At 40.6% G+C, this 13345-nt stretch overlaps 1 protein-coding gene across 1 annotated transcript in view; it reads left to right on the top strand.

Annotated features, from left to right (window-relative positions):
• Positions 1 to 5230: 5230 nt before the first annotated feature.
• The window catches only part of LOC113561760, a 33298-nt gene continuing 25183 nt past the window's right edge, over positions 5231 to 13345 (top strand). Inside the window, exons 1-2 of the mRNA XM_026968917.1 lie at positions 5231 to 5273; positions 5536 to 5713. Coding sequence (XP_026824718.1) covers positions 5231 to 5273; positions 5536 to 5713 — 221 coding nt within the window. The remainder of the gene's footprint in view (positions 5274 to 5535; positions 5714 to 13345) is intronic.

Here is a 13345-nt window from a genome sequence, read left to right as displayed (position 1 = left end):
ATTAACTATTTGATTAATGGAGCTATTAAAACGCGGCGTATCACGCGTACGCGATTTATACGACAGCGAATTGAACGAATCGAGCAGCGAATGAGCCACGTGTACGAATCAAGATCCGGGAAAATGTTTGAAAAGCGAGAGGAGTGCATGCAACACACGCAGTAAACGCAATAAGCACATTACGCTATCGGGGGAAAAGGTGTAAAATAATATTTTCGATGCATATAGCTATGGCGATCATCGAGGACGCTGGATTTGAGACGTTATTGTTCGGCAAACGGTAACGAGTCTCGGATTTGAATTCATTGTTTCAAAGAGCCAGTTACAGCGGCTTTTCACGGGCGATATATTATCTGTTATTATTGCAGTCCCACTCGAAGCCACAATGGCCAGCTTTGCGCGCGCTCTGATCTCCATATTTTAATTAAAAGCTCTTGACGCTAGATACATACGTCTCGCCAGGTGGAAGTCAATTCGCAATATCACCACACTCGTAATACGGTTATATGTTAGCCCATGGCGATGATAACTTTAAATGTGCTATTTATGTTGGCTGTGAAAATGTGCGTCACTGACGAGCAGCTTTTCTTGATACAACATAACGCAAAATTAATGGATTAACTCCATTATCATCGACTGCGATACTATATTAAACACGATACGTATAATAAGAACTCAAATTGAAAAATGTGTCACAATTGTTACAAGTGCGCGTATTCGTATATAAATGTTTACAAAATAAAGAAGTGACACATAAGAGCATGTTTCAATTGCAAAGCGTGTTACCATTATTTGATGTAAGCACCAAGAGATGCAAGTATAGATCTAGTAGTCATTTGCAGTGGTCATTTTCGTTGCAGCGTGTCCAAACAAACGCAATTAACTGAATATATCTCTTTTCTCACGTTCCACGAAGGACGTTAAACTCTGTCACGTCCGTTTCTGGCCTGCGGCTAAAGCGAGCAATTTGTCTGTCCATTATCGCGTAAAAGGTGAAAGCAGCGAAGCCAACTTCCGTATTGGACTCGACAGCACGCGATGTAACCGAGGATTATATATATATATATATATCGATAAAGGAATATAAACACGCACAGAGAGGAAACGTAGAGCGAAAGGCAGTAAAGGTAGGCAAGATACAAAGGGGTGAGATCAGCAGACGGAAACGGCAACGGAAAGGTAGAGAGGATTATTTTTCGGGCGGGTTGCGGTCCGAAGCGGTCCCGCCATTCGGGAGGGCGAAGGAAGAGTGGTAGTTTATCCCCGTTGTAAAATGCGGGCGGGAATGTCTCCTCTATGCGAAAATAGTGGGTCTAAGGACTCTAGCCACGGCTCTTGGATGTTGAAGCGCCAGCAAGAGTACGAGAGGCTCTCTCTCTCTCTCTCTCTCTCCCTTTCGGAGTTGAGGTCGAGAAGCGGCACGACGACCACGCCATGGCGGGGTGTACGGCATGTGCCGTATACGGCGCCGCTCCACTCGTACATCAACAACGTGATTCCCATGCATACTGCTCACAATCTCGGTGCACTGGAAGAGGGGGGTCCGGGGGATGCATATGCATACACGCGTGACCCACGTTGCGGCGTGCATATGCACCCCCTGTCTCTCCCGGGGGAGAGAGATCGTGCGAGCGCACGTGCGCGCCGACCGTTCCTGCCGCGCTCCTAAATTCACGTTCGAGGTCGCGCGCGTGTCTCACTTGGAGGATTGTGACAGGAGAAGATAGCGTAGCTATCCGTGAGCGCATTCTTCCGATTCTTAGTTTCTTCATCGCCGAATTCTCGCTGGTCGTTTCTCTTACACTTTATTTAGCTTGTGAAAAATGTGTTTGCCATAGCTATATTTAAACGTTTGAACGGCGTCGCGAACGAGCTACATAATAACCGCTCGTTATAAATTATGATACTGATATAATGTATTACCGTGACGGCTGTAATGTTAACTTATAAAGTGCCGCGCGCGAAGGGACTTGCTACAGATTCGATCGACTTGATTTATTGAAGCAATATCACGCTCGAAGAATCACTCTTTATAATCCCACGTAATTAGAATGTTGCGCGGCTGCCATGGTCTTTGAAAATTTTCAGGGGAAACTGTCACGAAAGATAACTCCCAATTAAGTTTTATTAATTGGTTCTTTAATAATTACTTGTCAAATTAATTGGATCTTCAATAATTACTTTATCAAAAGCTAATAGACGATAGTATTACTCCAAGAGTATTACTCACGTAGTAGCCGGTATAATATTATTCAAATGAGGACTACGCATAATTCCGTACAGCTATTATTAGTATCATTTGCTTGATCGTTTCGTGTGACAAATCGCATTACCATTTAGTGATTCCTGATAACGTGCACGGCACCAAACGACGTATGCGGGCAAGATACATACGCGAAGAGGTGGAAGTTAGACTTGCGTAAACTCGAGATTGCTTGCTGCGGTCTCCCTACAGGAATTCCTGATACATCTCGAGTTTCCCGTCAAACTTCCCAGGCTTTACCTCGGATTTTGCTCATACGACGTATGCTTTCGTTTTTCCAGTTTCTTTTGCGCGTCGCATTACCTGTATGTTTCTCGTTCCTTTGCTCACGCTGGTAATTTTGTCGAGCGTGTCGCACGGCTCGCAGTAACCACGTACCAACGATAGGTCTTGTGTTCAAAGTATCTGTGTGTAATTGCATGAGGCCGTTTGTGGATGTACGCGCACCCTCGGGATACGAAAACAGAGCCATCCCGCCGAAATGCTTACGAAATGCAGCGCTAATCTCACCTGCTCAATCGCACTATGATACAAATTACGTTGTCGTTTGTCGCAGTAATAGAGAGCATAAACTGTACGGAAATGTTTCGAGATAGATGTGTGCAGATACATGTTACTCTTTATTAAACATCTCGAATAATTTTACAACATTTATAAAACCCATGTAAAACTGTATATTTTAACGTACACACAATAGTTATTCTTAATATGACATTCGAGTATTTTTTTAGTTTCAATCGTAGAATAAGATGGTTGTTAATTTTGAAAATCTACGAGAGGAATACAATCGTTTGTAGCTAGGCGAAACCAATTTCGGTTTATTTCCAATTAAATTAATTCTACAAAATTCGACGTCTGTTTTTGTTGGAATGGTATAAAATGACATAATTATGTCGGTAACAGAGAATTTCTCTTCACAGTAGAAAAAGTACCGTAACGGTAGAAAATGTACGGTAATTTTCTATTTACTCATAATGTATTTAGTTTTACATTCAAGTTCATACCAACGTTCTCGTTAACGCACACAGTCGGAACTATATAATTTAAACTGCAGCCAAAACTTCTGCACGTTGCACATATCGCCCGAGGATTAAGAGTGCGGTTACTGCTAGCAATATAATTATCACAATTTTTGTGCGGAATCCAAACAAAATAGCGTCACGAGGAATGAAAAACGTATAAACAAAAGAATGTAAATATCCCTTGCGCTTTGATCTGGCTGGTACTTTTCTTTTTCTTTGAGTTGTTGCGGACAGAGTATACAGGGTTAAATCAACGAAGGGGAATTCGCTGCGAAGGCTTCTTTTTTGCATCGCGTAAAAACAGTGCGGAAGGGAAAAAGCAAGGAACGTATACCGATGCCGCGAATCACACGAAAGAAAGCTAGCTCTCAAAGGACGTGCGCGCGCCGCGCGCTACTAGTCACCCTCAAAGGATATGTCCGGAGTACACCGACCGCAACGGAGACACACACAAACTGGTAACTCGATAAATAAAGAAGCAAAAATGGATAAATCGGAGTCGGGTCGGTCAGACGATCCTCGTTTCTGTTACCCTCCCCCCCAAAAAAAACGAAGAGAATCCCGATGTACTTTGTCCCAGTTGTTTCCCATTTGCTCTAACCGGTTGTTTTTCGTTCCCAATGAACGTTCCTGAGTCTCATGGTGGAAAAAAGCGAGTTAGAGCAGTTTGTAATAACGATGAACACAATGGACAGTTAGGGCGTAGACGCGTTTTGCCGCTGGTTAGTTGGTGTTATAACGATGCACGAACGTTGTCCAAGTGACACAGATTGAATAGCAACGACAAGGTTGTGACGAAGCGTTGAGTTGAAACGAGAGAAAGAGACAAAGAGAGGAAGAGAACGAGAGCGAGAGAGAGGGAAGGAAGAAGGAGACGCGGGCGGGTCCAGTTGGTGGCCTTCATTTGGGTGCAAATGGAGTTTTTCGCGAATAGACGACGTTTCAAAAGTTTGCCGCTGTCAGGCATTGTTTGGGTGCTAGTAGGACGGGGAAAGAGAGAAAGAGAGCGTATGATGCAGAAGCGAGGGCGGAATCAGTCTGCCAAGGCTTTGATTAGCTGGCGCTACGACGCGGAGGCTTCTCCGATTGTTCACCTGGTATTTATAGTTGGTTCGTTCCTTCTCCTCGCGGCAATTGTCGTCCCGTTATTTCCTACTTTCCGTTTTTTTTCCGCATTTCCTTCATCTCCTTTATTCGACTTGGCATAATGCGTTTCCTCTCCTCGCGAGGAAGCGCAATAAGAAAAAATATCCTGCTTATTATTCCAGTCCGCTCATCTTACGAGTCCATTAATAAAAAGAATTCTGTGTATGATTTAAGCGAATAAGAATCGTTTCCCTCCTCATTGTTCTTTCTCATTTTTCTGCTTTTCAACTTTAATTTAAATTCATCCTCATCTTATTTTTCTTCATTTGCGTTGAGCTGCAAACTGTCGTTTCTTAGGCTCTGTCATATACTTGATTGTAGATAAGTCACGCCGCGTTGTTTGCTCGTCGAGGCTCTTATCTTCGCAACACCACGTTTAAGATGATAGATATAATTAATCGTACTTATCATCTTGTTGCATGTTGCCTATTGTGGTAGAAATTCTCGAGTAAAGAAATCCATGACTATGATATTTTATGAGAAAAGACAGTGTGCATTTGATAGCTTTACGATACATCGATTTTATTGCCAAATTCTATTTCTATTTTTCCTTTTATTCGCTCGCAGTCGAAAATAGGAATTCCGCATTGAATGCGAGCATCCCTAAACGAGGTAAATTACCGAAGCTCGATTGGACGTACACGCAGTTACGTGATCGAAAAACGAGCGACGGGCACTAAAAAGAAGAACCACGATTTCCCGTTGCTTTACGACAGTAATTAAGCGCGATTTCTCTTCGGAAACCGCAACTAATGCTCGCCTCTACGCGATCCCAGGATCTCATTTGCTCGCACGTCCAATGACGTCGTGCCACTTTGATCTTGAGTCAAGCACTTACGAAAGTGAGATCGCTCAGTCTCCAGCGATCCTTAACATTTATTTACCGTCAAGTTACCAGCTCGCTGAAACGTATTATCTATCGATGCGAGAAGCGCTATCATACGCAACAGTTGTATTCGACTCAATTTAAGAAATAATGTTTTTTTTAAATCCACTTGTGATCCTTACTTTGTCATATGTTGCAATCGAATCTGCACAATCGCTTCTCTACTGAAATACACGCGCATGCAAACATTATCTCGATTGAATAAATTTCTGTTACAGTACCGAAGGTGGAAATAGTCGACGAGCATGGTGCCACAGCCGGTGACAAGTTCTATAAAGCAGGCAGCACAATAGAGCTGAAGTGTGTAGTCAGCAATATACCGCAACCTACGGGCTACGTCACGTGGCGACATGGATCTCGTACGTTGAATTACGACACAATTCGCGGTGGCATCAGGTGAGTTATAGATAATGTGATATTTTATTACTATTCAATTTTGAATATTGCGCTTGTTGATAATATGCTAATCGACAATCATCGAAGACAAAGACAAGAGAGATAAAGAGAGAAAGAAGAGCTTTGATTTTAATTTATATTCCAGGAATTCTACATTGCATTGTTATTATTGCGCGTACATGTACATTATGCATCATAAATTATAATTATTATTATTACGGTATTATATTGCATTACATTACATTACATTACAGTACGGCCTACCTGCTTGACGTACGACATGACTGCACTGCGCGCTTAGATATAACTAATTAACATTCTGGTAATTCGACCGGCGGGCACCGATAATTTACGCAGCCCATGCAGGAATTCTAATTGCTTCGATAAAGAAGGATACGTACGCTAAATTCGGAGAGGTTTTCATTAAAGTTTTCGTTTGGTGTCGGTCAACATTCGTAGTGGCTTCTGAACTGTACGGTGTGTGACCTAATTGGTTATAGATATAACCGGAATTCATGAATTTCAAGTAGCGTTTCTGACAGTATTTAATTCTGTCGGCTTCGTAAAACGATTTTTCAATCAGCGATCCGTCGATAAACCAATTCTGAATTTTCCTCTGATACAGCCCACAGCATATCCTTCAGTCCGAAAGTAACGCCGTGACGTTATACTTCAAAGACTGCAAAAAACTCCGCTGGTGCATCTGCTTTTAGTTCGTTTTATTTCGCTCGCGACCGGGCGTTTGACAGTTTCAACGATGTTCATAATAACAGGAAAGCTGAGGAAATCTGGGGAAAATTAGTAATATCGAAGGTACGTGGAAGTTGAAAGAAAAGATGCGGTAAGGTGTTAGGTAAACTGTTGACATTTTAATCACCCTCGGAAATGCGCGGTTATAGTGGGTCGACACATGATGAACGAGCGCGCTGCTCGTGCCAAACGCAGGTAGCGGGCTTTGAATAAAACATACAAAACTTTCAATCAAATCGGGGTGGTAGGCATGATTAAAGATCGGTTAGCACAAATTACCTGCAGGATTATCCCGGGACAATATCAAGCTCCATTTTGTATCGAGCGAAATTGATGAGAAATGATTGAAGCATATTAGCAACAAATTTGCTTCTTCTTTAGACATTTATTTCTCCAAGGTGTTTAAGACAATCTGCATTATCTGATCAGTATTATTTTAGCGTTTTTGTAACTAACTTTAATAAAATAAAAATTCAATTTTTAGAGTCAAAGTTTTTAAAATTATAGTGATATTAATACATGTTCGACGAAGCTGTATTTACAAAAAAATAGTTTAATAATTTTAATTTTTTCATACACCGCATACTTGCACTTTTGAAATTTATGATATCCTATGTGATAAAACAAGCAGTATTTGCTTGTTTGAAATCTTACACAATATCATACTTGTAAATAAAAATTGTGTCTAATATTATCAAGATTATATAGAATGCAACAACCGTTTTTATTTGTTTTTCGGTATTATGCGAATGATGTAACATAGGAATCAGGACAGCGGATATGTGCGCAATTTATCGTGAACATTCTATTACACTTTGATTGCTCCCGAGGGGCGTTTTGCGAGATCATTTAACCGAACGTGTCAAACGCAGCGCTACTAAATAAACGACGTTTGATCGCACCACCCGTCGTCTATCGTGATTACTCGCTCACTGGATTCTATCATACCTGTATGCACCGCTTTTCTTACTCAATGAACTATTATGAAAAAGGCCGCATTGTGTTTCGTGCGCTAGCTAAATTTTAAAAATATTTTTGTGAACTCTATATTTTTATACAGAAAAAAGATTAATCAAACTTCACGCTATTCGTGATGACGTTATCGCGATATAACTTAATAATTCGTTAAACACGTTATACAACAATGTTCTCAATGTAATAAAAAGTTTCTTTTTAATATCACATAGCATTATTGTGAGCTAATATGTCGCCTTCTTGTTTCTTTGATCTCGTCTTTTACAGTCTCATAAAGTATTTCTATATCTATCTATTAAAGCGAAAACTCTCGCGGATCTCGCGTTAAACGATTATAAGGACGCAAGGTTGATATAGTACATCGACAAAGTTAGTTAGCGGTATAACATTATTATATTCCCCTGTACGTAGTATTACACTTCACTGTCTCTAGTACCTCGTACGTACTGCGTCGTCCTCCTGTCTATTACTCTTCACCTTGGGCGCTCCCTAAGTTGGTCAAGTCCGTGAGTGCATGCCTCGAGCATGCATGGCCAATGCGAAGCTTAACATAATCAAGTACTTTTGATAACAGAGAAATTCCTCTGATAACGAAATATCACGGTGCACGAGGTTTTGGGGAACACGACGCGTGATCACCAAAGTTCTTAATGCGATAAACTCGCTAACAACTATCGAAATAATATTGATACTATTTCCTGTAGTTCAGTATATTATCGGATAGTTTATTCGCGAGAATGTAACAAAGTAATCCACGTTGTTTAGGAATAATATATAGTAGCGTTTGCATATGTTGCTTTTAATCCCGTACGTGTACAGAAGGATCATAAAGGAATTAAGTAATACGAGGTCATAGTTGACATTATTTAGCATTAATCAGTATTAACATCGCTTATATTCTGTACTCCATTAATTTAAAGTCATTTATTACGCAGCTGTAACAACGATTTTTCAGTTTCACGAAATTAGTAATTTTTCGTTTTCTCTGGAAAATCAAGAAGAAAATGGCAAAAGTGCAACATTAACGTCGCTTCCATCAAGTAAATAATTCTGAATTAATAGTAATACTATTAGTAATGATTACTGATCTTTGAAATATGGAACGGGCTGTACGTAACATCACGGTTGTACATGGAAGTGTCGTGTTATTAGTCGACACTTCCGACACTTGTTCGTACGAGCGGAATCTGCGGGCTGATCCAGTATTCGGCAAATCAATTAGGACACGGGCGCGATCAGCGTCATAGCATGGAAAAAAGCGTGACGAAAACAAAGCATTTAATCGGATTTTGTTTTATCGGCCGTGCACGCTCAACCCATGGCGGCAAATATTTCATGGCAACAAGAGGAACACCGTGTGACGCTCCTTTTTTTATATCAGTGTCCGCGATAAAATAGGCCCCATATTTCAAAATTCTATTTCGCTCACGGTTTTTTGTCATCCTCTTTCCGAAATAATTTTTCGCCAAAACGTCAACGTTGTTACCTGGCCGTCTGCGCGACACCTAAAAAATTTCAAGGAAGAGTGGTATGAGTCAACGTATAGTCCGCCTATCATCCGCTATATTCATTCGTTAATATTAAAGCGTCTGACGCAATGTTATAAAATATTTTCTGTAGTAATAAAAAAAGATATAAAATTGCAGTTTATTAGGACATTTTTTTATACACAGAAATAAATGACAACAATTGTTCTTAGCTCAAAAGTTACTATATTATTATGTGTAATCTATATTACAAATAAGAAAATCAGATTTATATGTATAATTAGAATGTAGTAATCGATTTGCAAAAAATTTTGTACAAGAGGGATGGAATAAGAGAGAGTACGCGCGGACGGATCCGTTGTTCAAAAGTTTATACCAACTGCAAAACTTTTATGGAACTTATGAGATGACTTCTTCATGGCTTTTCCCCAGAGTGGGTCGCTGCATATGCATTGCGCAAGATGCGGTTTTGCAAAACGCCGAGGGTGATTTTACAGAATATGCCATAAATAAATACCACGTGTTCACAAAGTTTCTTCCCGGCGTCCATCGGCACGATTTAATTTTTAATTTGTCCCCTGTTTTCCATGATTTTCCACCATCGCTGCATCCGTGTATAAGAAAATGTATTTAAAAAATGTAGGTAAAATGCATAGATCTTATATTGTTAAACTTTGCGGATTTCTAAGCAAGAATTAGAATAATAGGGAAAACTTACAAACAATCTAGGTTAATTGTGATAACCTAGAAAAGATATAAATATACCAGAGTGAAGGTGTTTTTGTCTCCAGACATTATTACCGGTCGCACAGGTTTTCCCATAATTTTATAATGTTTTTCCGCAATATGCAATTAAGGGGAAACAAGCATTTTCTTGGTGAGATCCGCTTTTCATTAAAGGCGTTGTTCATTGAAATTATCATACATTCTCTTTTGCATTTTTATGGGTAATCCTTGGCAGTAACATCGTTCTATGGCTATTCTTTTCGCTTCTCGTCACTATTTACACTATCGCGTTTCCATGTTGGCAGATCATTCGCAACGGCCCATTGATGAGAACACGCATGAATATTCATAGCGCGTGTAATAAAATGTCACGACCTTACACTTCACGTAAAAAAGATGAAAAAGAAACTATAATGCTCTCGTGCGTTTTGCGAAAATGAACGAAAAATATCTCACATATCGTGTTCGCGCATACGGCAGTCAGTAATAAAATAATTAAACACGAGTAATGAATTCAATCTCTGTGCATGAGCTATGCATGTGCCGTGATATACCACGTATTACACAATGCATATTGAATAGACACACGAGAAATAAAAATCTAACCGTGATGTTAACTCATTTATTTACACAAACGTATGCACACATGAGGAAAACAAAATTTAATTACATGCGAATTTATACCGCAGATTTATATTAGTATGAATTTATACTGCTATTCTATGATATTGTCTTAATTTAAACGTAATATTATAGAGTGATTTTATAGCAAATCATGCGCGACGGCTCGAAAATGTTCTCGCGCTGGTTGAACGTTTTGGCTGAACTCCAAAGTAATTAGCAATATTTTTGCTCGAGCTGGTTTCTGACAATATCGCAGATATTCTTTACGTTTTTTCAATGTTGCTATTCTGTAAGTGATAAAATAGTACGAATACTTTTTGCATATTCCACCTAGTTAATACTATCGATTATTTCATATAAATAGTTTAGATTTTATTAAAATTATTTAAATTTATATTAAAAAGAATTTAGAACTCCCTGGCGAATAAAAGATTCCCTATACTTGTTATTAAAAAGCTTTCCGTTGATTAGTTAGCCTTACCTATCATTTTCATGCTTTGAACAGGAATTTTTCGTTTGTAATCTTAAATAATTATTGTACTATAGTTCTACGAATTATCCAATCGCATTGAATGTTATTTATTGTTGATGTAGCCTTATATAACGATCGTCTTCCTATAATATTATTATTCATGCTGTATTTCGGGCTAATTTTAAGCACTTTGTGTCTCTGTGGAATTAGCGGAAATTTCTCAGAGAAGTCGAGCTGCCGCTGTCTTCCGAAATTCTCGGAGAAGTCGGCAATTAACAAAATTTACATAGTCCTATCGAGTAATCGCATTATTGAGTTCTTGGCTGTGTGTCTGTCATTGTGAGTCTTGTTCGCGGCTTCTCCGGTCCTTTGGCTTATCAGGATGATGAATGAATTTACAGATCTTTTTCTTCAAACAATCTCTCATGCTTGTCTTCTTAAGTAGAAATGAATGTGAAAAATACAACAATTTTTGTATAGATTATGCACGTGCATCACGCTGAATACATGTATTGCCTGTTCGTGTATCCACCGTGAAAGCTCTTATCGTTGTATACGGCATTCAATTATGGACTCGAGTTCAACATTGCCCGAGGATTTGCCATGGGAAACATGTTACCTTCTATAGCTGTAAGTCAGCTTCGTATCCGTTTGATTGATCGTTACTCAACGGGTCTTAGCGGATCGATATCTTGCATGATGCAGCAAAGACCGTGGCTTAATCATGATATAGTCGGAATAAAGTGCTTCACTATATCATCGGTTTTCTTAATGCTGACGTATTAAGTCGAGGGTTTATTACTCAATGAATATTTAGACGGGAAGAGTGCGCGAAGCGCGGGAAAATGCATTTGCATTTTGCCAGAACTCGTGGTTGATCGTGCGCGAGTTTTAAAAAACATACGTCGTCAAGGATGCAAAATTTTTCTATAACCTGCAAGCAATATGGAGCAATAACGAAAGCAGCGAGTTTAATCTTAACTTTAGATAAACACGTAATCTTCAATTTTTCCCTGTATGTCGACGATCATCGCAAGTTAATGGCACTCAAGCATAGCGTCAGAACGAACATGTATTACGTCGATTCCTTCAATATTTTTCCTTCATGTGCATAGTCCCACGCTTCCGCATCGTCGTAAATTACATGCACGCGGCGCCGAAGGCACGTATGTATATTTACGCGAGCATATTTACCAGAGGAGGAACACGGCACTCCGTCGTCGTACGCCCATTTACGCCGGATGGGTCCGTTGTGCAGCTACTTGCGTCGCACGCGTTCGCGGGTGACTTCCGAAAGACGGAACGGGTAGACGAGAGCGACACGAGGACGGATAACGAGTGAGCGGAAGAGGCACGGTGGGTGGACGATGGGAAAGGTGGGAAGGAGAAAAAAAATGAGGGAACACAACAAGAGCACATCTTTCCTCTCTCGACTTGCCGGGTATACCGTGTGTATCCGCTGCCGGAGCACAGCGCCCAGAGAATTTAATTCCATTTTCAATTTACCTAAACCCTTTTACGCAAACTCCGCTACCGACGTCGAGTATTTCTGGACTTTTTCCTCCCTTTCCCGCGTGCCTTTCGTCTCGCCCTCCCCCTCTTCCCCTTCCGTCAGCGCGTCCCTCTTTTATTCGTACTTCTCCGTGGCACCAAGCTTCCTTCCATTCGAGTTCGCCGAGCGAAAGGAGGCACACGTTTTCGCCACTTCTTGCCGCCTTTTACGAATGTTGCATCGCGAATCTTCGGGACGGTCTTGAATAAAGCCGTTGAAAAGCCAAAGAGGCAGAGGAATCGGTTGTATAGCAGTCACTTGGCTTTAATCGTCTTTTATGCATAGGAAGAGATGCCTTTCGAGGATCTACATTTCAAGTCCGGTCAGAGTGCAATTTTCACGACCACGGATTTCCATCTCTTGTCGCGCGCACATTGCATAATTTATAATTAATTTATTCGCGGTAATCTCCGACTGTGTGACTTCCGCATCTGACAAATTCTAATATTAAATTTAATTACGTAATATATATGTCTTTCTTGTTGATCACTGTTCGTGCTCATTACTATCAATTAGCGCGTGCAAACAATTATTCGAAGACATCAAATATAATGGCACGACGGGCAAACTCTCGAGCGCAAGCACGTTGCAACCATTACTGATGAACAGTGAGCAAGGAATCGAGGAAGCTACCTATAGAAACGAGAAGTGTCGTGTGCCGGTTAGGACTTTCAGGAGAAACTCGTCGGTTGACAGATTTAAAGGGATTTCTCCTCGTCGGGAAAAGGGAGGAACGTGCGTCTTCCGTACACGGGCATACGTAACAGGGCGCGGTAGTCAATTGGACGTGACGTGATCTGTAACAAACGCGTGTACTAACTGCAAACGCGCGATTTATAGCGGAATGAGCAAGACGAGTAAGCGAAGCAGGAGAGTTCCGCACGAAGAACAGGTGCTCGATAAATTCACGAGCGTCACGGGCGCATCGTTGCAGTTACCGACGGGAAAAACTTTCGTAAATTGTAACGGATATTCCATGGTAAAAACTCGTTAGAGCGAAGTACGGTGTACCGGGGTATCGGGCTTGTAACGCCCAGCTATTATTG

This window comes from Ooceraea biroi, chromosome 4, assembly GCF_003672135.1.
Source record: "Ooceraea biroi isolate clonal line C1 chromosome 4, Obir_v5.4, whole genome shotgun sequence".
Classification (NCBI taxonomy): Eukaryota; Metazoa; Arthropoda; class Insecta; order Hymenoptera; family Formicidae; genus Ooceraea; species Ooceraea biroi.
The sequence above is the reverse complement of the archived record's forward strand: the minus strand, read 5'-3'. Positions and strand labels throughout refer to the sequence as shown.